General features: G+C 43.9%; 1 protein-coding gene across 1 annotated transcript in view; it reads right to left on the bottom strand.

The window, feature by feature from the left end:
* The window catches only part of NPAS2 (neuronal PAS domain protein 2), a 420,609-nt gene that overhangs the window by 300,536 nt on the left and 93,596 nt on the right, over positions 1–26,477 (bottom strand). Inside the window, exons 2-3 of the mRNA XM_078658025.1 lie at positions 10,061–10,114; positions 4,170–4,318 (exon numbers count right to left, since the gene is read on the bottom strand). Coding sequence (XP_078514151.1) covers positions 4,170–4,318; positions 10,061–10,114 — 203 coding nt within the window. The remainder of the gene's footprint in view (positions 1–4,169; positions 4,319–10,060; positions 10,115–26,477) is intronic.

Here is a 26,477-nt window from a genome sequence, read left to right as displayed (position 1 = left end):
GATGAGGGAGGGTCACGGTCAGGGTGGGTTTTGCGGATTGGTGGTGGGGGGTGTAGATGGTCACTTGGGGGTAAAGGGTTGGGTGGGAAAAACTCAGTTCATAGCATGTGTTGTAGGCATTCTAGACTGTCTTTTGGGTATATTGTTGGGTATGAGATATTCGTATAGTAATGGAAGATAGGAGGCTACGCATATGTTGATTTAATGTCTGTGGGCTGAACAATGTCCTCATGCGGAAACGTGTTACTGCTGAGCTGCGGTTAATTAACCCTGATATTCTCTGTCTGCAAGAGACGCATGTTCCCTGGGCTAATCAGAGGAAATTATCTGAGTTGGGTTTTAAATTGCCATCAACCTCTAGACAATCTACTATGAATGGGGGGGTGGCGATATTGGTGCGTCATGGTATAATTGGTACGGTTAAAGAGAGGGTGGCTAATCTGGGGTGGTGGGCTATCACTGAGTGTATTCTAGGGGGCATGAAAACTGCGCTTTGCACAGTATATGGCTCTAATTTGGATGAGGCTGAGACTCTGGAGTTTTTAAATGTTGAGCTGGCACTTTGGGGGACCCCATTGATCCTAGTTGGGGACTTTAATATACACGGGGAAGCACAGAAATGGGATTCTCATTTTGTTAATTATAAGGGGCGTAAGCCTAAAGTATTTAGAGCTTTGCAGCAGTTGCTACAGAATCATGGATTAGTCAATGGGTGGACGGCAGCAAATCGTGGAGATGGTGACCCTGGGTTAACATTTTTCTCCTCCCCACACAATAAGTTTGTTCGGCTAGACTATATTTTCTTACCTCGTTTGTTGACTGTGGGTGCTAAGATACAGGTGTGGCCACGCATCTCATTGGATTATGGACCTGTGGTTATGGATCTTGCCAGCTTTAGCTTGTCAAGGGAGCAACAATCCTTTACATTTAATAAAAAACTTCTAAGCAATGAGGAATATATTAATCATATTCAAACCTGGGCTACATTGTTTCTGTAGAGTAATAGAGGATCGGCTACCCAAACAATGATCTGGGATTCTTTGAAAGCGGGGCTAAGGGGTGAAACACTTAGTTATGGTTGGGCTAAGCAGAAACAACAGAAAGAACAAATGCTGGGTGTACTTGAGGAGCTAAAGAAGGCTGAATGTGAACTTATACAAATGGTTAGAACGAATGTGGATAGTAAAGAAGCGCAAGCTGAGACGGCCTGTTGTAAGGCTAGGATCAATGGGGTATGGAGTCAAGAAATAGCTGCTCAGTTCAAAATACATAAGGCAGAAAGATATCAATATGGTGAGGCAACTGGCAGATGTTTACCTCAAAGACTGAGGAGTAGACAAGGCTCCCAGCGAATAGAAATTTTGGAGGATGGTAAAGGGGGCACAGCTGAGACTATGGAAGGCATAATGGAGGTACTTCACTCTATTATAAAGATTTATATACTCAAGAGTTTGTGGAGCAGGGTACTATAGACCGGTACCTCCGCAATGTCGATTTAACTGAGATAGGGTTAGGAGAACGGGAAGAGCTAGAGGCTCCTATTGTATGCTAAAACTACAGACAGCATTAGATGGACTAGCGTTAGGGAAAGCGGCAGGGCCGGATAAACTTCCCCTGGAGGTCTATCGGATAATCTTTTCAATTATTAAGGATGATATGCTGGCCATGTTTTTAGAAGCTCAGTGTGGGAACCCCCACCATCTTGGGACGATGCCAATATAGTGATTTTTAAAAAGAAGGACAAGTCTTCCAGGCTCCCGGGGTCGTATAGACTGATATCATTAATAAATACTGATAGCTAGGAGTATTAAAAAATCCTCGTAATTCGGTTAGCACAAGTTATATCACCGTTGGTATCTCGACATCAGCATGGCTTCTTGCCTGGCAGGAGCACGGTAAATCATATACACAGGGTAATTGCGCTGCTAGACTACGCTACTATATGTCAAAAACACATAGGTATTCTTTATTTAGATGCTGAAAAAGCATTTGACCATGTATCGTGGCTGTTTTTGTGGGCTGTAATGCGAAAGATGTGGTTTGGTCCCCAATTTTTGCTAGCACTACAGACTATGCACAAACGCCCGCGGGCTAAAATTTGTACATAGGGGAAGGAGTCATCTTTTGTATACATAACTAGGGGCACCTGGCAGGGATGCCCCTGTTCGCCTTTACTCTTTGCTATTTACATCAACCCATTATTGCAAATATTGGAGACCACCAATGGTATACAGTCCATGGTAGTGGGGCAACATCAAGTAGGTGTTCTTGCTTACGCGGATGATATAGCGGTAGTAACATCTGACTCAGAGCAAGCACTAAGGGAAATTGAGAATCAGACTCAGCAGTATGGGGAATTTGCAGGGTATAAGTTAAACGTCTCTAAAACCCAGGTTGTTTGTACCAAGGGGCTTTGTCCTGGCGAAGTCTGTCTCACACCAGAAGCAAGGTGTTTGGGAATCAAAATCAGGATGTCACTCCAGGAGATAGTCGAAGTGAATTAGGCAGACATACTAGCTTCAGGGAAACGTCAGTTGGAAAAGGTAGAATGTCTTCATTTATCAATGGTAGGACGATGTAATGTTTTAAAAATGTGTATACTCCCCCGGGTAATGTACTATTTTAGGACGGTACCGCTAGAGTTGACACAGGTACAATTGACACAGCGTCAGTCTATTGCAGATAGGTTTATATGGGGATGGAAGAAAAATTGGCGTGCTTCAAAATAAATGATTTTTCCATTGGCACGTGGTGGATGGGGGGGTGCTGAAATTTGTTTTATCATCTAGTTTGTCTTCTGCTAAATATGCAGTATTTCGTGGTTGGGGATGAAGCAAGGCCATTTGCAGCTCCAAACATATATCAAATGTTGTTGGGGACTCCAGCGAGCAAGGACTTGCTTAAGTTCTAGGAACCAAGCTATTTCAAAAGAACCCAACCGATGCCTTCCTTTGCGGCTACCCTAACCGACCAGCTGATCAACCTTCTCACCTCTAACCCCAGATTCGCCCTTTTCGGCGACCTTAATTATTGGTTCGATGACATCAACGCCGGGCCCCACGCTTTGGAGGTCTTCGAGGCTCTCGCTAGCGTCAACCTGACCCAACAAATCACTTCGCCTACCCATATTAAAGGCCACATCCTGGACCAAATATGGACCCAAAACCTTACTCTCTCCCTCCCATCCGTCTCACCCTGCACCTGGTCAGACCACCACCTAATAGATACCACCATCACGGTCAGTGGCAGAACTTCCACCCCACTGATAGCTGGCGGCCTTTCTCGCAAATGGAGCTCCTATAACTCCGTAGGATTCCTAGCGACTCTCTCAGACACCCGGCCTGCCCTCGATTCGCGAACCAACACTGACGAATTAGTAGGCGAAATATGCACCTGGCTGCAGTCAGCCAGTGACCAATTTGCCCCCTTAATCAAATTTCCCCCGACCAGACATCACAACTCTCACCGATGGTTCTCGGACGACCTCAAAAAATCCAAACTGAAGGTGCGTCAGCTAGAAAGGACATGGAGACGAAACTACTGCGAATCAGACCGCCTGCAATACACCTCAGCCCGCAGAGACTACAAAATCGCAATCACCTTAGCCAAATCAACTCACTTCTCTGATCGAATCTCTTCCTCAGACAACAAATCTAAAGACATTTTTAAAATTATGAACGAACTTACATCTGATGACAGAACCCTTCCAGGCCAAACCCCCACCCAAGAAACCTGTGACGCTCTCAATCTCTTTTTCATTGAAAAAATGAATAAAATCAAAGCATCGATCCCCACCGCCCCTCAGATCAACACTTCAGATACTCTCCTTAACAACTCTGCAGTTTTTACCGAATTCCCCCCCATCAACCCTGCCTCCCTAGCACAGCTTGCGCCTTTTTTTTTTCCTTTTGTTTTGCCTCAATGTGATTTATGGTTGGTGCTATTACATATAACTGTGTAATATTCCTACACTTATGATTTAATTGTCTGATTTACAAATGCTATTTGCTATGAACTGAATAATAAAGACTTTTTTTTTAAAAAAGAAGGTAATATTCACAGTAGATCACAAAAAAACGAATTCTTAGGCCAAATAAAATTGTGTTTTTAATTATACTTTTTTGGATAAATAGTCTCAGAAGGATGTTGGTAAAAAACAGTGTGCTTACCATTGTGTTTTTGCAAGAAGCCAATGACCTTTTCGAACACAGAGGTTTTGTCCATTTTGTGAGTGCTACCCGGAAGCATTGAGCTGAGCTCCTTTATGAGAATATTGAACTGGTCCCGCCTCTTTTTTTCTGACTTGTTCCGTGAAGCCCTGTAATGACAAGCGGAAACAGTTTGATGTGTGAAGCTTCAGTGTAGTAATATGTTTCAGCACTTCTGCCATGGCAATCAGTGAAGTCACATCTGTTGATCCTATGGGCAGTAAGTAGCTACTCATGACCGACACCAAGGTGTAGCCGAGTCTGCCTTTCCATAAGCGTATCTTTGAATGTTAGGCCATGGTGACAGAGCCTGCTCTAGTAATGCTTCAATAGGTTCATCAGGAAAGTGTACTGCACCTGGACAATGCTGGCTCAAGGGCAAAGCAATATTAAGTACTGTAAACTGTCAGATGGTGCAAAGGTCGGTACACAGTTGCACCAGTGCCGTTTAGGAGTTCTGGGAATGTTATGTTGGTGGAATCTAGTTCATGGTAAAAACCCTAAAACTGACTTAAACACCACATTTGTTAAGCTACTTCAGCAACAGAGTGGGAATCATCAGGATTCTGATTTTCGCTGTTAACCTCCAGCTGGAACCGGGATCCAGGATGCCCCTAGTGAATCGTTCAGTGTGCATCCCCGTGTAGGGATGCAGATCCAGGGAGCAAGAGCTCTTGTTTTTCTTCTAGTATATCTCGGAAGTAAATAGAGCATTCACAAACAATCACCAATTCCAGTTTTTTGGAGTTCGGTGTCCAGCTCAAGGACTATGTTATTATCATTTTATTTTTCCGTTGTCAGGCAGGTTTGCGGGGTGAGGTGGGGCTTGGTTGTCGTTACAGCCAGCAAGGAGAGGAGCGGTGGGCACTTAAGTGAGCATTAATGTTTGGACGACTGTCTTGGGCCGGCCCACTTTGCATGTTCCTCACCCGGCTGTAATACACAGCCTGGTGAGGAACATGCACAGGCTATACTGCCTGTCTGAGCACCGAACCGCGACGCTCAGACCAATCACAACGCTGATTTGCAACGTTGTGATTGGCTTGGAGGAGCCTGGGTGTGCTTCCTGCTTCCGGCAGGAACAGAAGAGGACAACACGAGGCGGTGGTCCGGCAACAAGTAAGTCATTTTCTTATTAATTTTTCTATCCCTTTGTCGCACCCAAGCAACTTGGTGGCAGCCGTCACTGGTGCAGCCTGCAGGAAGCTGTTGGAAATAAGATCAATTGCAGCAGTAGCAAAGCTTGAACCTTGCCTCCAGATTTACGGAATACTCAAATAGCAAGTTACAAGTTTCCAAGAGAAAAAGAGAGATTTGAAGTGTCTTTACTTGACCTTCGTGTATGTGCAAGAATAGCTTATGTGGGCTAGCACACTAATACCCACTTATATACCACACAATTCAAAGTAAACGTTTTTGACACTTAATGGGTATATATTCCTACCAAACCAAACCTAACCGATGATTTTATCAACCTTAAATAATTATCGATTGTGGCAATCAGCAAGGATGTAAAACTATGAGCCTGATTTAAAGTTTGGCAGATGGATACTCCATCACAAACTTGATGGATATCCCATCCATCTTATTACAATTTGTTGGACTCGCCCTCTCTGCTGGGTAACCCTCAAACATTTTGCCTTCCCTCTCCTATTTTTGCGGAAATTCACTTTGTTGGCCGTAGGACTCTGCACACTTTACTACTGCTAACCAGTGCTAAAGTGGTCTCAAATTTGCTTACACATCAATTGGCACATTTAATTTAGTTATAAGTACCTATGAAAAATGGTACTACATGTACCCATTGCTGGTAAATTCAATGCTGCTAACGGGCAAGCAGCACTTAACCCATTTAAATAGCCACCTAAAATGTGCCTAAGGCCTGCCATTGCAGGCTGTCTATGCAGTTTAAAACTGCCATTTTGACCTGGCAAAAAAAACTTTCGCCTGACCTAACCCCTTCTTTTTATCACATAAAAGTCACACCTAGGGTAGACCCTAACCCACCAATAGGGCAGAGTGCAGTGTATTTCAAAAAGTTGGACCTGTACTTTTAGTTTTACATATCCTGCTTCCGAAAAACTCTTTAATTTGTTTTTCACTACTACAAGGCTTACCTCTCTCATAGGATAACATTTGATTACCTTATTACATTTAATCAGTGATAACTTTTGATTGGAGTGGGTAGAAATATTGAGTTTGGTCTCAGAATAACTGCAATTAGAAACCCTCTTTAATGGCAAAGGCGGATTTTAAGTTACAATTCTGAAAATGTCACTTTTTGAAAGTTTGAAAGTTGCCATTTTCTTGTCCTAACCAGTTGGTGCCTGTGTCCTGCTCCTTTGTCACATGGCTAGGTGTGAGTGACAGTTGGCCGTTATGCATTCCTTCCAGACAGCCACACAATAGAGAAGCTGGCTGGTGGTAGGATGGGCCAGCCAGGCAGGATGGAGGGACTGAGTTGTCACCTACCACACTTGCACCTCAAAGGGGCAACCTGAGCTCACTCACAAACGGCTTCACACTACGTTATTGTGGCCCCAGACAACCTGGGACCAAGGCAGGGAGGCAGGAAATTTCAAATATCTCTGTGGGGAGAAAGCTTTAGAAGATTCTCCTACTTCAAAGGGGGAACCAGGTATAAAATAGAACCCTCAGACCAAATCATCAGCTCTCTTCTGGACCTGTGGAAGGACTCTCAGAGGACTGTCCTTCTCTCTGTGGCCTGTTGTGTACTTCAGGGAACTGCCTTGCTGCACCAAAAAGGGACTGCCTTGCTGCCTTACGCCTGCCTTGTGCTCTCAGAGGACAGCCCTGCTCCTTGATACCTGGTCTTTTGCTTGTACCTAGGCCTACCAGAGTGTCTCAAAGGGCTATTTGTCTGGCCTCCTGATCAGAGCTTCAGGGACAGAAAAGGATCCATCCATCTTGATCCTGCACCTGCACCCAGCCTGAGTGAGAACCGACCTCCAAGTGGTCCCCCTCAAGTCCTGGATCTTTGGAAGTGGGGTTAAAGGTGCAATACCAGCCTAACTGAAGGTCCCACCAAATCCATTACAAAACTACATGAAGCCCTATAAAGCAATGCCTCGAAGACACTGTACAAAGGACTTAAGGTACTATACTCAGTTTGTCAGACTTGGTCCTGTGCCTGGCCTGCGCTCTATCACAGCCAGCCTAAACTTATGACTTTGTCCCAGTCCAACACAACCAGATACTCTTAGTTTGTGCTTTACGCCTTTTGGTGCTTCTTTTCTCTAAACATTTAAAATCCAATATCTCCAGCTTTACTGATTGGATTTTTGTCATTTTGGTGTCAAATAATTTATTACATTTTACTGTAATTTCCTAAATTGGGGAGGTATTTTTCGTGTGTTGCGTTGTCACTTTATTACTATTTGAGTGCTGCATACATTCTTTACACATCGCCTCTAAGTTAAACCTGACTGCTTTTGTGCCAAGTTACCAGATAATTAAGAGCAGATTCATTTTGTGGCTTTCTTGGTTCACCTTGACAAGGATTTTAGTTGTTGCCTGAGTGGGATTCTCACCGCCGTCAACCAATAACCCAATTTCTCACACAATTAATGAATGCTCTACAAATTACAACTTCGACTGGATGGAAGCTGATAACATTCCACACAATTAAACAAAGGGGGGTTTTACCCAATCGAGTCACAAGGGACCTGGGGGCTATATGATACAAAGTAGGGGGTCCCAGTGAAGGAGTATCACAAGTACACAAACGAACAATATATTAAAAAAACAAAGTTTTGAAAAAGAATAAATCACAAACAAATACTTCAGCACACTGTTATTTAATCACACTGTGCTTATTCATGATACATAAAGCAGATTACTAGCACAATTGTTATAGTGCCCCAAGGAAGGGAAAGGTAAGGGACGGTGTTTGTGTAAGGGAGGGATGTGCAAGGTAGGTCATAGTGAAAACATTAGTAACAGTACATAATTCATAAAAGGCCGATACACCTGGCTTCAGAACACTGAGCCAGTAGAATAACCTCTTCAGCGCGACCGCGTTTCCCCCTCCGGTGCTGGGCGGTAATAGAAACGGGCGTGGTCATGACGGAACGGTTCCGTCATGAGCACAGCTCAACCGTAGCTCATGACGGAACCGTTCCGTCATGAGCATGGAAGGGGATAAAGGAGCAACTAATGCTCAACAATTAAAAGGAAACCATGTTAACGATGCTCATATTTAATATTTATAATAGTGGTTGCATTGTCTGGTGTGTAATAGTAGCCATCGATGTTTCGACCCCAAGACTATAATGGTAGGTATACGCCACACCTTAAGGCGGGGTCTTCATCAGGACAGAAGAACCCAAGGGAACACTGATTTCTCTATGAAAATTGAAATAAAAATGTGTATTACTATTTACAGTGGTGTAGAGGTATTAGAAACCGCGCCCAAGAGCACCACAATACAATCAGATGAAACAAAAATGTAATCACCATAGAAAGTTGGGCTGTTTAGCTCGCAACACAAGCTGGAGAACGAAGAGGAAGTACGTCCAATTAACCAAATTGAATTTGCAAGGATCAATCTATATTAGATCCAATAGATTCACTTGTAAATAACACGTTCAGTGAAACGCCAGAGTGGTCATCGCCTATTCTGTGCTGAAGTATTTGTTTGTGATTTATTCTTTTTCAAAACTTTGTTTTTTCTTTTTTTTAAATATATTGTTCGTTTGTGTACTTGTGATACTCCTTCACTGGGACCCCCTACTTTGTAACATTCCACACAAAGCACGGTAGAGTCCTATATGCCAGAATAATAGATGTGTGACCGTAACATTAACTCCCTAAATCTGGCTTCCCTTGACATTTCTTTTAAATAAATCATCTTTTTCTTTATCAATTACAACAGAAAACCGTAAACCTTAGACAATTGTAGTATTATTGAATATATGCTACTGCTGTCTTATTGTTCTTTAATTTATTTGACAGGTGTAGTTTTAAAGCTTTAAACAATGACTTTATAGTGTACAAACGACGATGACGTGATACAGTGATATTTAAGGTTCAGCACCCCAATTGCCTTTTATTTGTTTTTATTTTTTAATTTTAATCCTCACTTTCTTCTTATACTTTAAAAAGGACTTTCTTGTTGCTTTATCTGTTATATATTAACCTTATTATCACTATTGGTCACGGTGGAATAAACTTCTACGTTTCTTATTTTCGAATGTGATTCTTTAAGAACTGTTAATTGCTGGATTTGTTTTCAATAACTTTTAATTTAATAAAATAATTCCTCATGTTTAAGCTTAGAATGGTGCTTTGAATAAGTGATGCGCAGTTGAATGGCTGTATCATGGAAGGAAAAAAAGATAACTTGAGCATAGCATCACTTACATCACAGAGCCAAGATAAGAAAATCATTGGACTAAATACACAGACAATGCATGTACTATAATGGCTTTACTCCACATTAGGTGTGTATTTCAGTGTTCTACCATACATAATTTACTGCCTAAAGTAGTAATATTTAGACCTACAAAAACGAAATGCAATTGAGGGTCACTGCTCTACATAAAAAGCAAATGTATGATGAAGACACTAGATTTGGTATTTATTGAACCAGAGACAATAAGACCACCATGGTGTCTTTTGCTATGTGTGCGTCTTCCATTGTCCATCTATGTAGCTTTAGTCTCTGTGGAATGTGGCAATATGCAAGTGTTTTCAGTGAACGTCTACTGCTTCCAGTGAGGTGCAGCACCCCTGCAACTTCTTGAATAAAGAAATTAGATGTAACTAGGCTACCTCTGCTTGTTCCTCGTGGTAGACCAGAGAAGTCACTTTAGGGCACTACTGCCACTCACCTCTTTGCTCTGTCCTTCTCGTCGTCATCCATGGGACTGTGTATGCTGCTTTGCCTGGAACAAAACACAACATAACAATTGTCAACAACTGCTGTTTTACATTAGGTTTGCTGTTCTTCCACGATAATTCAAATACAACATAGTCTGCTTTCCCCAATCTACTGTGCAAATCTGTGAGTACTCCCCTTAAAAGTTATAAAGGATTTTTAGTGGCAGATTCCAAAGATGCTAGGGGCCTGATTATGAGTCAATGGAGTGGTACCCTCAGGTGGGATACAACTCTGCGTAACTACAAATCCAGGGGTGGTACCTGCATTGGGATATCAGGGGTGTAGGAACAGGGAACCTAATTTTTTACCAACAAGAAAATGTGGCTAGTAAAATTACACGAGGATTGGGCTGCAATCCCGCCAGCCCACAGCCTGTCCTGTCCCTTCTCCACATCACCCACCAATGGCCCGACACAGCTCCCCCACCTCCAAAAGGCAGGTAGGAAGTGGGAGCATTAATCAGCATGGAATTGCAATTACCATGCATTATTTGACCTGAAAAAACTGGCGGCATATTTTTAATCCCCAATGCATGTGGAATAAATAGTAATAGCTGGATTTTGGTATGGGTAAACCACCCAGAAACATTATTTCCAACCACACGGTATCCTTCCATCTAAATCCGTCCTTTTGAAATAAGCCTCTAGGAAGTTAATACTTAACCAATTGGCAGAACAGGTAAATAGTTGGTCGACAGTATGTAAATGTGTGTGCTTAAACTTTGTAACAGACAGTATTAAACTAGCGGTATTTGAATTTGATTTTTTTTTTGTAAATATATTTTTATTGCAGGAAACAGAGATAATCACAACATTGGCACCTGAAACGTAATCTAAATCAGTGCTGGCGGTGTTGATACAACCTCTATACACGGCCATTCAGCCCACAACCCGGGGGTCGGGCGGCGTGTGCCATTCTTTTGCAGGGTGTATCTCCTCGTTCTCGCAGTATATCTCAGGTGGTAGAATAAATCTCTTCTGCTTTGTCAAACATCCCAAACGCAGTACCCTCCCTCCCTCCAACCGTCTCACCCCCCCCCAGAGGATTAAAATGTCGTTCATCATGGTACAGAACTCTAACGTTCGATGGAAGCGAATGACGCTCCTCTTCCTCTATCCCCCACCCTCCACCCCTCTCGTCATCAGTAGTCTATCTTGTGGTCGAATATCATGTGATATAAGCCGTAGTGCTCTACATTGGGCACAATTCGGTAATATCATGTTATTGGGATCCAGGCTGCCCCTCATCTGTGCTGTCTGAGTCAGTATGTGTGTTATGGTCGCGCAGGGCCTGCACTATCGTCTCCCAAGCCTGCGCCGCCTCTAGGGCCCGCTCATCTCGCCGCCGCCTTGCCTGCTGGAATCTCAATGTACTCTCACTCCCCGCCCACTTGAGAAGTTCATAGCGCCATTTAGTGCCCGTTGGACCAACACGCGCCTTCCAGTGTCTGGTGATTTCCCGTTTGGCCAGAAGTAATTCTAAATCGATAAATTTACTAGTGATTTTATTTTTAGGGGTATGCGGAAACCAGTGTAGAATCCCTACAGCCGCATCCAGCTGCAACGATCGTCCAGTCACTTCAGTCAGCGTGTCTCCTACAATCAACCAATAGGAGGTCAGCATAGAACAGGACCACAGCATGTGAAAAAGGTCCGCTCCGGCTGTCCTGCATCGAGGACAGGCTGCCGTCTCCAGGTCGAAGTATTTCTGTAGTTTCTCCGGGGTCAGATAGGCTCTATGCAATACATAGAAGTGGACCAGTTGGAAACGGGCACTCCGCGTTCCCTTCCAGGTCCGCTGCAGTAGCTGGGACCACGTGGACTCTGGAATTTCCTTCCCTATATCAGCCTCCCATCGGGCTTTGAGAACCGTTTGGGGGGTCAATCTCTCATCTACCATTTTGGAGTATAAGCACGACACTGCTTTAATTGTCCCCGCGGACAGCATGACATATTGACATGCCGCCGACAGCTGCGGTTCCTCGTGACCAGTTCTCCAGTGTGCTTGGAGTGCCCTTGTGATCGCCGCATGGAGCAAAAAGTCACCTCGAGGGACGTCGTAGCGGTCTAGAAGCGCCTGGAAGGGCAGCAATGCTCCATCCTCGTAGAGGTCACCTACGGTCTGCACACCCACTTCTTCCCAAACACCCAGTTGAGACCAGTCTCCGCCGTGGGGCAATGCATTCCAAGCGGGATCTCCGGGGCATAGGGTCGCGGTCTGCCCAGTTTGCGATGTACTCGGTTCCAGCACGATCGGATGGTGCGTTCCTCCTGAGTGAGGTCTCTCAACTCGAGCTTCTGTTGCAGCGCAATATACGATAAGACATGTCTGAGTATGCCACTGCCCCGTGATTCTTCCGGGCCTCGAAACTCACGCGCCACCTCCTGGGTGTAAAACTGCAGCTGGGCAGCCAAATAGTACGTCTCAAAGTCAGGTGCCGCCAATCCCCCCTCCGCTCTCGGCCTCAGCAAGGTCCTAAGCGCCACTCTGCGGCGGCCCGAGCCCCACAGGAACGTCACTATTATAGAGTCCAGGCCCTGGAAAATCGGTATTTGAATTTGATCATGCAAAAGTACTTAGTTGTGCAAGCTGGTATTTAGTGAAATGCCAAAAACAGCAACGAGGGATAAACTATATATTACAACATAAAGCACTATGCAAATCACCACAGAGAAATTCAAAGAACTGTCACAGCTTTAACCTCAAAGAATAACAAATCCAGGCACAGTTTTGGACGTGATCTGGCCAATTATGACAACGATTTCAAAGATTGTAGACACACAGATGTTTATATGATGCACTACAGTGCTCTTGCATTAATTTATACATTTTAGGACAACAATGTGTGCCATTTGGATTTGGTTGCTCCTAGGACTAAAAATCTCCAGAACTTAGTAAAAACATGTTATTTGCCAACAAAGTTATGCCATTTCATGCTTAGTTCACAATTTGTAATTTAAAGTAAACCCAGTACTTCTCGTGCATAACATTTCTTTTTTTAATTTTTTTTTATTTCAAATGATTTTATTAGACAGAGTTTTTTAGCATAGTAAGTAAAGAAAGAAAGAAGGCAATACTGGTCATGTTATAACGCCGTTGTGGTTACAATTGCGTACATTCTATATGGTTCGACAATTACACGTTGGGTAATCCTTTACGATCCTTGGCGTTTGCGACGTTGAGGGGTCTCTGTATCACCTTCGTAAGAGGAAAGCGAAAGTGGGAAAGCAAGGAGGGAAAGAGAAAAGAGGACAGTAAGACAGTAGTGGTGGCTCGTTTTCAGTTAGCAGGGAGCGTTCACGCGTCTTCGTTGGGCGGTGGTTGGTGGTGGGGTATTGAGTCATGTGGGCTGCTTGATGTCTGACATTTGATTGATGCATTACTAAGCATCAACAGGGAATTCAACAACTACTAAACACAAGGGATTTGGGAAAGAAGCTGGTATGTAAATGCAAAGAGTCAGTCTTAATGCCACCTCACTGCTAATGAATTTGTGGGCACACCATTGGAAGGCAAAGTCGTGGGCACAAAGGTGTATCTAATATGCAGCAAAACCTCTTTATCTTTGAGTATTCTCAGTTGCCGTCTAAATAATCAGGAGCCAGTCAGTCAGCGTTTTTGGCCAAAGTCTGTGGGAGGAGAGTGTTGATAATCTGAAAAACTGCATGCACTAAGTGACTGAGTCACCATAAATGCAGCTGTATCCTATTCTTGCATTTTCATTCTCAATTAGTGTATAGATTTCACAGTAATTGAAAATGAAAAGGGGAGGAGAAGGCAGCATTAGGCAGGTAAGGCCAAGGCAAACAGGCTGCTCAGAACTTCCTGGCCACATTTAGCATTGCTCCAGGAAAAGCCTCAATAACACAATGTTGGCAAAATGCGTGTGGAAAAGCCCTTGAAGCTGCCTGACCTATATCTCTTACAGATGAATGCCAGGAGAATGTTGCAAACCCACCTCAGCCATAGCAGTGTGTGCTCACTCACTGGATAGATGTTCAGCCCAAATGCAGTGTATAGTAGATACAACGTATAGATAAATTCCAAGAGAATGCCACATGGCCACCATAACCATAGTGGTGTGTGCTCACGCACTGTATGGATGTTTAGCCTTAAGGCAGTATGTAGCAGCGTGTTATACAATACAATCCAAACTGAAATTGTGTCTTAGTTAGCACCTTGGCACATTGCATCCAAAAGGCATAAAAAGTGGCTGTTAGACTGCAGGTCCCTAGTGCTAATTAGCAGAAACACAGAGCACACTCGGTCTCCAATTATTGTAGAGTTACCTCAGCTGTCAAGGCTTGCAAATGTGGATAGAAAGATTACCACGAGAATTATCTCATCTTTAAAATGGAATTCTGAAAGAACCAGTGGCATAAAGATTTGATGACTTATCAGGAACACTTGGTGTGGTTAACAGCAATGAATGGCTATGGGGCACCATGGCGTTGCTATTTGCATATGTTGCATAAGTGGGCCTCAGGGCAGACAGGGACTACAGTGCTACAACTATGGTGGTTGAGGTAATTTGCCAATGGCGTTACTGGGATCAGCCCTACTCTTTCAATGAAAATGGAGCCATGCAAAAACGCTTTTCGCACTATGCTCTATGGGCATCCAGAAGCTTCTCAGTGACCCCACTCTCAGAGTGGGGGCAAAGTACTCAGAACTCAACAGTCAACCAAAAGACACAATAACGTAAGGTCCACCCCAGTGATGATCTTTTATGGAAAACGAAAGTTCTTTAATTGCTGCAAAACTAAACATTATTCAATACAATGACACTGTAATCCAGGGTGGTTATCAGCTGCATCTAAGAATGAAGCATTACACGCCACTTCTCCGTAGCCCCCCTCTCCTTTACACCATGGTTGAGTTTTTCTTTCTCTGTGTAGATCCCAATGTTATACAGAGTAGGCAAGGAATAGCAATTAACTCAAAGCACTTTTATGGCCACATGTATCAAAATTGAAAACTGTGATGACCTAATAGTGATTTTCTGGGAATCGCAATTAGGGAATCGCAATTTCTAATGTATGAAACTCCATGAGTTTCTAATACTGATTCGTAGTAGGTCGCAAACCGACCTACCTCATTAATATTAATGAGGTAGATCGCAATTTGCGACCCCTAGGAATCGTAAAAATCACAGGGATGGTGGCCTACTAAGGTCAGCAGACCACCATGTCTGATATTGCTTTTAAATAAAGCAATCTTTTTTTTTTCTAAAGCAGCCCGCTTTCCTTAAAGGAAAATTGGATGCTTTACAAAAAGAAAAATTAGAAGTTTTCCTTTCAGTTTTTAAGAGGAGGCAGTGGTCCGCGGGATGTAGAGTGCTAGTTCTGAGCACGGCAATGGGTGAAGAGTAGATCTACTCTTCACATAGTTATTTTAATGTAGGTATTAGGTTGCCTCAGTCGTTACAGTTCCAGGGATAATCTAGCAATCTAGCAATATCAAAAATTAGATTACAGTGTCCCTAGACAACCGGGACACTGAGTACTCGATCTATGGCGGGATGTTTGCCTCCCTAGCCTCTTTCAATCACTGAGGTAGCTTGGTCGCACTGTCAAGGCTTAACTCAAAGGAAGTGGTGGAAAGATTGAGACTAGATACAGTACAACACAGGTATCTCATTTGCCCTAAGCATGGAATACCTAGCGTGAGTTGTTAATTTACATGAGAGAATCGCACTTTAACCCTTTCCATGCGTGGGACGGCCGGGAGCCGTCCGACGTCACGGTGGGCGAATGCGTGGGACGGCTCCCGGCCATCTTAGCACCCACCCGCGGGGGAAGCGCTTTAAGCTGCCCCCACTGGGGAAGGCAGGGAACGCCCTTTCTTTGCTCCCCCGCCCCCTCCCTCCATGTCATCTAATGACGTCAGCGCACGAGGCGCGCTGGTGTCATTAGAGGATACCGGATGCACTGGAAGCCATTTGCTTCCAGTGCATGCAGGGAAGAGGAGGTGAGTTTCTCCTCGGGGAGGGTGGGGGTACGTTTCAAAAGGCATCGGAGGAAAGGAAGGGTTTTCCATTCCTCCGCCTGGGGCGCGATCGTGCAGCAGTAATGCCCGCTTTTTTATTTTTAAATGGCCATTTTGTTTTGGGCAAGGGTCCCTCCCCTTGTGGGAGCAAAGTTTTACTTTGTTCGGCTTTGAGAAAAAAAATATATATATGTAAAGGTGCCCACTGGGCCACCAGGGATTTTTTTTAAATGTCCTTTTTGTGTTTTGGGGAGCGGCCCCTTAGGCAAGGGTCGCTCCCCTTGGGGGAGCAATGTGTTTAGTTGGTTCTGCCCCTCCTTAGGGGGGGCAGATGCGTTATTTAATGTAAAATGAATAATTATATAAGTGCCCACTGGGCCACCAGGGATTTTTTTTTCAATGCCCTTTGTGTGTCGGGGAGCGGCCCCTTGGGCAAGGGTCGCTCCCCTGGGGGTGGGGGGGGGGGGCAATGTGTGCAGTTGGTTCTGCCCCCCCTGGGGGGTTCAGATCAGGTAATTGAAAAAAAAAGTATGTGTGTGCCCACTGAGCCACCAGGGATTTTTTTTAATGCCCTTTGTGTGTCGAGGAGCGGCCCCCTGGGCAAAGGTCGCTCCCTTTGGAGGAGCAATATGTTTTTGGGGAGCGGCCCCTTCATCAAGGGTCGCTTCCCTTTGGGGATAATTTATTTTGCCTGTTTGGGGCAGATCGACCTTGTGAGTCTAGGCCAATCTGAAGCCATAAGACACCAGGGATTGTTTAGTGTTGTTGGGGAGTGGCCCCTCGGGCAAGGGTCGTTCCCTTCGGGGGAGCAATATGTTTTTGGGGAGAGGCCCCTTCGGCAAGGGTCGCTCAACTTTGGGGATCATTTATTTTGCCCGTTTCTGCCCCCCTTGGGGGAAGATTGGCCTTGTGAGTCTAGGCCAATCTGCTTCCAAGGGGGCAGAAGCCATTAGACACCAGGGATTGTTTTAGTGTTTTGGGGAGCGGCCCCTTGGGCAAGGGTCACTCTCTTTGGGGAGCAATATGTTTTTGGGGAGCGGCCCCTTCAACAAGGGTTGCTCTCCTTTGGGAAGTATTTATTTGGGCTGTTACTGATCCCCTGAATGGGCAGATCGACCCTAATAAACAATTAATTTTATTACATGCCCACTAGGCCACAGGTTTGTTTTAGTGTTGTTGGGAGCAGCCCCTTGGACAAGGGTCACTCCCCTTTATGGGGTGAATAGTGTGGCCGTTTCTGCCCCCTTTGGGGGCTGATCGGCCATATGTTTTCAAGGCCCATCTGTCCCCTGGGGGCAGAAACCACTAGACACCAGGACTTTTCAAATGTTGATGTTGGGGAGTGACCCCTTGGGCAAGGGTCGCACCCTCTTTATGATGGTGAATTATTTGGCTGTTTCTGCTCCCCGCTGGGGAAGATCGGCCTTATGCTTTTAGGCCCACCTACTACCTTTGCTTGGCTGGTGGATAGTGTGTGGACTAGTGTATTATTTGCATATGTGATTGTAATGTGTTTTTTCTCCTTTTTATTCTAGTGCAGAGCTTTTGATTCTTGTTTGCGGTTTCAGCAGTGGTTGATCTGCAGTTTTGCGTAGTTGCATTTATTTGGTATGAAAAACATTTTCGTTGTGTTTCCTCCAATTGAGTATTAATGTCATGCATGAATGATTTTTTTGTAAGTGGTGTCATAATAGCAGCATATTTAGTTAGTGTTTTGTGCATGAAATTCTTTGTGATGTGTTTTGCGTTGTCTTATGTGTCATTTTCTTTTTTTTTCTTTTTAGTGGGATAATGTTGGTCCTTACTGCGTCTGTGCAGAGTAGGTGGTGGCAAGTCAAGCTGCTTCTGGCAAGTGAGTGGTATATTTTTGGAGTATATAGGTCTTTGTGATAAAGCTACATTTTGTTTATTTCTTTTTTTACAAAGAGTTTGTTTTTGTTGACTTGTTTAACAAGTTACCTTTATTAGTAAGCATTATGGCTAGCCGTAGAATTACTACTCAGCAGGTGGCTGGTATGCTTCTTGAAACTTCTTCTGAGCAGGATTACGACACTGACAGTGCGTCTGAAGGAGCGGAGGGAAGGGAAGATTCAGGCAGTGAGTTTTCTCTCTACATGGAATCATCGGATGATGAAGCTACTCTCAGTGCGGATGAAGCTACTCTCAGTGTGGATGAAGTGAATGTTTTAGAGGAGGATACTGATGTGCCAATGGTGCAAGAGGCATCTGGATTGCAGCCTGGGGCTTTAAGGCTTCCCACTGGGAGTGCTGGACTCTGGGTTGATCCAAACATGGTGCAGCCAGTGTTGCCTGCCTTTAGTGGTGATCCAGGGTATAGAGTGAATTATGATTTTGTTTTGCCTATACAGTTATTTTCAGTTGTTTATGGATGATGTATTTTTGGGTGAGATTGTTGAGCAGACTAATTTGTATGCTGAACAGTTTTTGAGGGACAACAGTGCTAGACTTAGGCCCTGCTCTAGAGCTACCTGGTGAACTCCCACAAATCTGGATGAGATGAAGAAGGTTTTGGGTTTGACTTTTTTGATGGGCTTGATAAGGAAGCTGTTCCTGGCTTCATATTGGTCCACCAGTCCCTTAATGGCAACGGCCATATTTCCTGCAATTATGAGTTGTGATTGGTATTTTCTTTTGCTTCTGATTCTGCATTTTGTTGAAATAAGAATATAAGATAACTCTGACTGTGCCCATCTTTTTAAGATTCGGCCTGCTCTTGTTTTTTAGGCAGTACATTCCTAGCAAGAGGGCACGTTATGGAATTAAGATGTATATGTTGTCTGAGAATAGGACAGGATACGTCTATAATTTCCAGGTGTACACTGGTAGGGATTCCACTATTGACCCCCCCTGGTTGTCCGTCCACTTTTGGCGTTTCAGAGAAAATTGTGTGGGATCTTTCTAGAGGACTGTTTAACAGAGGCCACCATTTGTACCTTGATAACTTCTACACTGCTGTGCAATTGTTTAAGGAATTGTTAAAAGTGGACACTTTTGTTTATGGCACAATCCGCTCTAACCATAAAGGTTAATCAAAAGAGCTTGTTTGCAAAAAGCTTCAGAGGGGACAGTGCAGTGCCTTGCGTAGTGAGGAACTGCTAGCTGTGAAATTTGTGGACAGGAGGGATGTGTACATGCTGACTACCATTCATGATGAGAGTACTTCACCTGTGGCTGTTTGGGGTCAGGTTGCTGAAGTGCGCAAACCTGTGTGCAGTGTAGGCTACAATAAGCACGTGGGTGGTGTTGATAGAGTAGATCAGAGGTTGGAACCTTACACTACTGTTCGTAAGTCTTTCATTTGATATAAGAAGTTGGCCATCCATCTATTCAATTTAGCAACTTTCACTGATTTTGTTGTGTTCAAGGAGTGTTCTCCTGCATCAAAGATGACTTTTGTTCTGTTGCAGGAGTCTATGACAGGCAGCCTTGTTGTTGTGGAACAGGCAAGTGTTCCTAGAGTTGGAGTGGTGGAGGATGAAACTAGATTGAAAGATCAAAACTTTCCCGATTTAATTCCTCCCACGTCCAAAAAAAACAATCCCTGTAAGAGATGTAGAGTCTGCTTGCAAAGAGGTATACGGAAGGAGAGTCGTATGCACTGTGTCGATTGTCCTTCTAAACTTGGGCTGTGTGTGCCCACGTTTCAGATTGTATCACACTCAAAAGAGTTTTTGGGAGCAACCATGAGTCTAATAGTGTACTCCTTGGTCTGTATGGTTATATATAGTTGTTCAGTTTCAAGTTTGGCAATAGAATGATGTCTTTAGTTACTGCTGTTGTTTTTGTATTTATAGTTTTGTATCTAGTTGCAATTGGGTGTGTTTTCTTTCTTGTTAAAAAAAATGTATGACAGTGTCCGTGGACTGGCACTTGGCTGGCGGTGTACGTGGACTGGCGCTTGGCGGGCGGTGAGTGGACTGGCGCTTGGCTGGCGGTATGCGTGGACTGGCGCTTGGCTGGCGGTGAGTAGACTGGCGCTTAGCTGGTGGTGTGCGTGGACTGGCGCATGGCTGGCGGTGTGCATGGATTGGCGCTTGGCTGGCGGTGAGTAGACTGCCGCTTAGCTGGTGGTGTGCGTGGATTGGCGCTTAGCTGGTGGTGTGCGTGGATTGGCGCTTGGCTGGTGGTGTGTGTGTATCGGCGCTTGGCTGGCGGTGTATGTGGATTGGCGCTTGGCTGGTGGTGTGCGTGGATTGGCGCTTGGCTGGCGGTGTGCGTGGACTGGCGCTTGGCTGGCGGTGAGTGGAATGGTGCTTGGCTGTGGTGTGCGTGGATTGGCACTTGGCTGGCAGTGTGCGTGGACTGCTGCTTGGCTGGCGGTGTGTGAGTAGTGACTTCCTGCTGGCCCCTACACACACAGCTAGCTAAACGCCACTCCCGCAATACGTGGGCTTGTGTCATTGCTGTGTTAGGAATTTGTGCGTGTTAAAGTGATGGGCCCTTGAATGGTGCTGTCTGCTGGTGTGAGTGTTGTAATGTGCTGGGCCCGCGGATGGCGGTGTGAATGGTTTTGTATGTGTCACACGTATGAAAGGTGTTTGCATGGCCTGTTAAGAGGTTGGTACCTTGTCGTGGCTTTACAGCTCACAAGCTGTGAGTCAATGGTTCAGTTTCTTGTCCTTTCAATTATTAACAGTGCATTTCATTTTTGTGAAATACCTGGTTAATACAACTGTATATACTGAACCATCACTCACCCTCGTGCCAAATCCAACTGGTATGTAAGTGCACTTGAGGAATAGGTGGTTATGCAGAAATATTTGTCTTTTCTACCTTTCTCAAGCAGGGTGTACCTTTTCCCTTTTTGTGAATGTTGTAATGTGTTGGTTTTGTGCATGGTGTTGTGAATGGTCTTGTGTGTATCACGTATGAAAGGTGTGCGAATGGCCTGTAAAGCGGTTGGGGACTTGACGTGGCTTTACAGCTCAGGAGCTGCCAGTCACTAGTGGGTTCAGTTTTTTGTCCTTTCAATTATTGACAGTGCATTTCATTTTTGTGAAGTCTCTGGTTAATACAATTTTATATACTGAACCATCACTCTCCATCATGCCAAATCCAACCAGTATGTGTGTGCGCTCGAGGAATGGATGACTGTACGGTAATCTTCGCTTTTTTGTCTCTCTGCCAAGGTGTACATCTCAGAAAAACCTACAAACTGTAGATATTGTCATAAACTAAACACCCAGGGGACTACATTGTGATGTCTCTCTGGTGGATCCCAACAAGTTATCTTACTGTCACATTTTCCTTGCATTATTGTGCCAAACTTTTTATGCTTCAGAAAGAAACAACAAATTTCCTACCCCTCAGCATTTCTCCAATTATCCCAATAGAAATGGTACCTCACTTGTGTCGGTGAGCCTAGTACCCGCGGCAGGGAAGGGCCAAAAACTATTAAGGCGACATCAAAATTACCTATGAAAAACCAACCTGGTATTGTAAGGGGGTCGTTTTTGGCCCCGGGCTCAGCGGCCATCTAGGGAAACCTACCAAACCGACACATTTCTGTAAACTAGACACCCGGGGGAGTCTAGCGAGAGATGGCTTGCCTGGGTCCCTCAACATTCTCCTACCCAGAATCCCCTGCAAACCTCAAATTTAGCTGAAAAAAATCACTTTTTTCTCAAATTTCTGTTTTGGAATCTGCATGTATCCACAAATTTCCTCCCACTCAGCGTTTTCTCAAGTCTCCCGATAAAAATGGTACCTCACGTGTGTGGGTAGGTATAGTGCCTGCAACAGGAAATGGCCCAAATCATACTGTGGAGACTTCAAAATGACCTACAACAAAACTACCTGGTTTTGGGGAGGCACCTAGGGTTTTGGCCCCGGGCTCAGCGGCCATCTTGGGAACCTACCAAGCCCAAACATTTCTGAAAACTAGACATCTGGGAGAGTGCAATGAGGTATGGCTTGCGTGGATCCCCCAACGTTTTCCTACGTAGATTGCCCTGCAAACCTCAAATTTTGCTGAAAAAAACACATTTTCCACATATTTTTGGGTGGAATCACCATGCCGGCACAAATGTCCTACCCCACAGCGTTCTCCTGAGTGTCTCAGGTAAAATGATACCTCATTTGTGTGGGTGTCTAATGCAGAATTGGCTAAAAACGTATTTTTTTTAAAAATGTAGAGTTTAGAATTCTCAGTGCTATACCCTTAATCCCTATGTTTTGGGCTCTTCCTAGTCACAGACGCTTGCCCCACCCACACAAGTGAGGTATCATTTTACTCGGGAGACTCAGGGGAACTTTCCACCACAGAAATGTGAGGAAATTCTTTTGGGGACATTTTTAGGTTTGGAAGGGATTCTGGGTAATGGAACCTGGTGAGTCAGTCAAGTGACCCTGTCCTGGATTCCCCTGGGTGTGTAGTTTTCAAAAATGTATAGGTTTGCTAGGTTTGCCTAGGTGCCTGCAGATCTAGGGTTCAAAATCTACAGCTTGGCACTTTCCAAAAAAGGGTCCGTTTTCACTGTGAAAATATGGTGTGTCCACATTGCGTTTTGGACCATTTCCTGTCTCGGCCACTAGGCCTACCCACACAAGTGAGGTACCATTTTTCTCAGAAGACTTTGTGGAATGCGGGGTGGGTGGAATTTTGTGGATCCACTCAGATTCCAGAACTTTCCACCACAGAAATGTGAGGAAAATGTGTTTTTTTTTTACAAATGTTGAGGTTTGCAAGGGATTCTGGGTGACAGAACCTGGTGAGTGCCAGTCTAGTGACCCCATCCTAGATTCCCCTGGGTGTCTAGCTTTCAAAAATGTAAAGGTTCGCTAGGTGCCGGCAGAGCTAGGGTTCAAAATCTACAGCTAGGCACTTTGCAAAAAAAGGCTCAGTTTTCACTGTGAAAAGAAAGTGTGTCTACGTTGCGTTTTGGGCCATTTCCTGTCCCGGGCACTAGGCCTACCCACTCAAGTGAGGTACTATTTTTATCGGGAGACTTAGGGTAACACAGAATTGTAAAGCAACTGTTATTACCTATTGACTTTCAATGCATTTCTGCCTTCCAAATGAAAGACAATGTGTAAAAAAGTAGTAATTTTGAAAAATTACCTATAATTCTCATGCTAGTATGGGTACTTAAAATTTCGTAAATGTGCAAATATCTACTGTTTCTAAACTCTATATTTTGTTCCAATTTCAGAAATATATAGGTGTCTTTCATACCGATTTTTCATGTATATATTTTCTCCAATTAATTGCTATATACCCAGTACATAATAAAAAACCATTGCAAGATGCTGCTCAGTTATTGGCTCTGGGTTCGTCGGGTTCTTGGTGAACCTACAAGTCCTATATGTCCCCACAACCAGAAACGTCCAACAGATGTAACGGTATATTGCTGTCAAACAGCTGTCACAATTAGAAGTTGTTACAGGTGAAAACGTTGGCACAAATGGCTGATTTTTTTAAACTTATTTTCAATTTATCCTATATTTAACTGTTAGTTTCGTTTCTATGAAGAAACCTTTAAGGATCTACACAAATGACCCCTTGCTAAATTCAGAATGTTGTCTACTTTTCAAGAATGTATAGTTTTCCAGGATCCATTATTGCTTTTATACCCATTTCTACCACTAACCGGAAGGAGGTTGAAAGCACAAAAACCAGAAAAATCCGCTATATCCCAGAAAAATGCCAAAACTGTGTAAAAAATGTTGGTTTTCTGACACAAGTCTGTCATTCCCTAAAAGCTGGGAACATGGTGATTTCAGCCCCATAAACTCTTTGTTGATTCCATTTGCAGGGAAAAAAACAGACACTTTCATTTGCAGCACTTTTTCCCCATTTTTCCCCCCAAAAAGAAAAATGTAGCTATATTTTGGCTAATTTCTGGATCCCCTCCAGGGGAATCCAAAAATGCTGGGTACCTTTAGAATCCCTATGATGTTGGAAGAAAAGGACACAAATTTGAAGTGGATACCTTATGTGGTCAAAAAGTTACAGGGGCCTAAGCGCAAACTACCCCAAATAGCCAAAAAAAGGCCTACTATAACAAGATTTTAACGTGGTAACATGAGTGTCTTGTTGTTCTATGCGACTGCCAATCACACTTTGTCTCCTGGTTCAGATGTACACTTTACTGGTACATTAAAAAATGGTTCCGGCGATAAAAGGGTCAAGGGGGGCAAATCCAAGGAGTGAAGGAAGACAGACAGAGGTCAAACCCTGTGAGGCACGACAGCACACACCAGCACTTTTGAGGACCTCATTGGGGTTTCTGGACCTGGCTACTGCATAAAGCCAGGTGATGAAACCAATGGTACCTCAGGGAGGAGTCTTCTATCTACATCACTCAAGCTGGCGATAGCTTCTGCTCACATCACACTGGGAAAGTGAAGATGAACACAGTAACTTCCAAACATTGGCACAAGTAGCCAGTGTGCTTGAGAGGCAGAGTGGCCACTTGGCTGACCTCTGTTTGCAGACAGGTGTTTCTTGAATAAACCTCCTCCAGTTTCTGTTGAAAGGGAGGGAGGGAGCCCTGGCTCACTGTTTCTGTTTCTCTGGACTTCTTGAGCTGGTTGCGGGTTTACCCGCAAAAAAATTCATAAGTTGCAGTGGCTTTGGTAAGTCTAAAAGAGTAATCAGCAGCTGTGCATCAAACCCCGGAAGGCATGTGATTGGCACATACCTCTTTTTGCTCTGGCACTTGACTCATCAAATTTGCATCTGTAAAATGAAAGTGTTGTCAGCTGCCACTTCTAGTGTTTGATAGGTCAATACTCCACTGCTTGGATAAGCGCTGCAGCCCTCGGCGCTGATTTCTCATCATTGCCTCTCTTTCAAAACAAGAAATATCTTGGATTTTCTAAATTACCATTGTCGGCCTTCCTATAGCTTTGTCAATGAAATGCTAAATTACATATGAAAAACATTAGGCATTTATTTAACTCTATCCTTTATGTATGCATGAACACGAAACATCCTGTCTTTTAAACTACAATTATCTTTATCTCTGTAGCAGTGGCCCTATGCTTGGCAGGGATGGGAGTGATAATGAAAGGGCCTGAGGAATTATGGAAATGTGCATAATTAGAAGCAAAATGAATGACATGATTTTAAGAAATTAAATGAAGCTCTGAGAATGCATGTAAAGGAACGTGGCAGTTTTGCCTAATTATTAGTCTTGCATTAGATGTTTTACAAAGAATTGTAAGATATCTGACAGTGAGATGGATGGCTCATTAGTTAAAATTCACAGCTTTTATCTCTTACCATCTGCAGGTCTCCCATTTGAGTCCCTGCAAAGCCATTTATCTCGGCTAAACACGCTTCGGATGTAGGTAAAGTGAGTACTAGTAAATTGAGCAATAGTAATATGTCATTTACTATGCTTATAAACCATAAAAGTGTGATTTAACAGGCTAAACAAGTAGGCTTTCTTGATTTCAGCTTCTATTGTGATTTCTAGTGGGTTTGTCCGCTTTTAAAATGTTTTTAAAGCAGTAGTTAGGAGTGTTTACCTGTTTTACTCTGTAAAAAACGCATGGAGGTGTTGTTTTCCTAGTGATTCTAAAGAATTTGGTGTTTATGTCCTCCCTTTGTTCATTCTTTACCAATTCTTCCTTCTTTCTTTCTTGGTCCTTAGCCCCTTCTCTGTATATTTTTCCTGAATTTGCTGTTCCTAGTGATATTACATTATTTACCACACTCCCTTGTCTTTCTCAATTCCCAGCACTCAGACTTTTCTCTCCATCAGTCCAGCCCAACCCCTCGCCTAGGATGCTAATTAAGATAGGTTTGCACCTCATTAAGATTGTATTGCACATAAAAGGTTAATGGACACATTTTACGCACCTTCCTTATGTTCTGTTGTTCAAACACTGACTGAATGAATATTTCTACTTGGTACATGTGATATATATTGATGGGTGCTCAGTCCTCTGTTATCGCACATCAGTGTCACAGTGCCCTGCTCCTGGTCTTGAGATTCCAAGAAAGGAAGGGACTATTACATTTCTTGTTCATGTCCGAGTTGAGCCTATTGCTACTCCTGATATGATCTGAGGAGAGAAACCAACTAAGGACAAATGCTCATATTGCTAGCCACAGGGTCTTTTGTGATAGCAAACTCTGTGCTATTTAAAGAATCACCTGAGTTACTAAAAAGAAACGTTGTGACCCCCCCCAAGTTGCTTGGGCCCTTTTGCCTGTGCAGGTCACAACATGAGTGAAGTTTATTTTACATTGTAGGCCCATGCCTAGGAAATGCTGTGGTTAATGCAAATGGACCACTAAGAATACATTTTTACCTAATATGTTGGCATTTGCTTATTTGAAAGCAGTGCAGGGGCTGTGCTCCTTTAAGGCATGTGTGAGAGTTGCCCAAAGCACTTTATATTTGTCT

Source organism: Lissotriton helveticus, chromosome 8 (genome assembly GCF_964261635.1).
Source record: "Lissotriton helveticus chromosome 8, aLisHel1.1, whole genome shotgun sequence".
Lineage (NCBI taxonomy): Eukaryota > Metazoa > Chordata > Amphibia > Caudata > Salamandridae > Lissotriton > Lissotriton helveticus.
The sequence above is the reverse complement of the archived record's forward strand: the minus strand, read 5'-3'. Positions and strand labels throughout refer to the sequence as shown.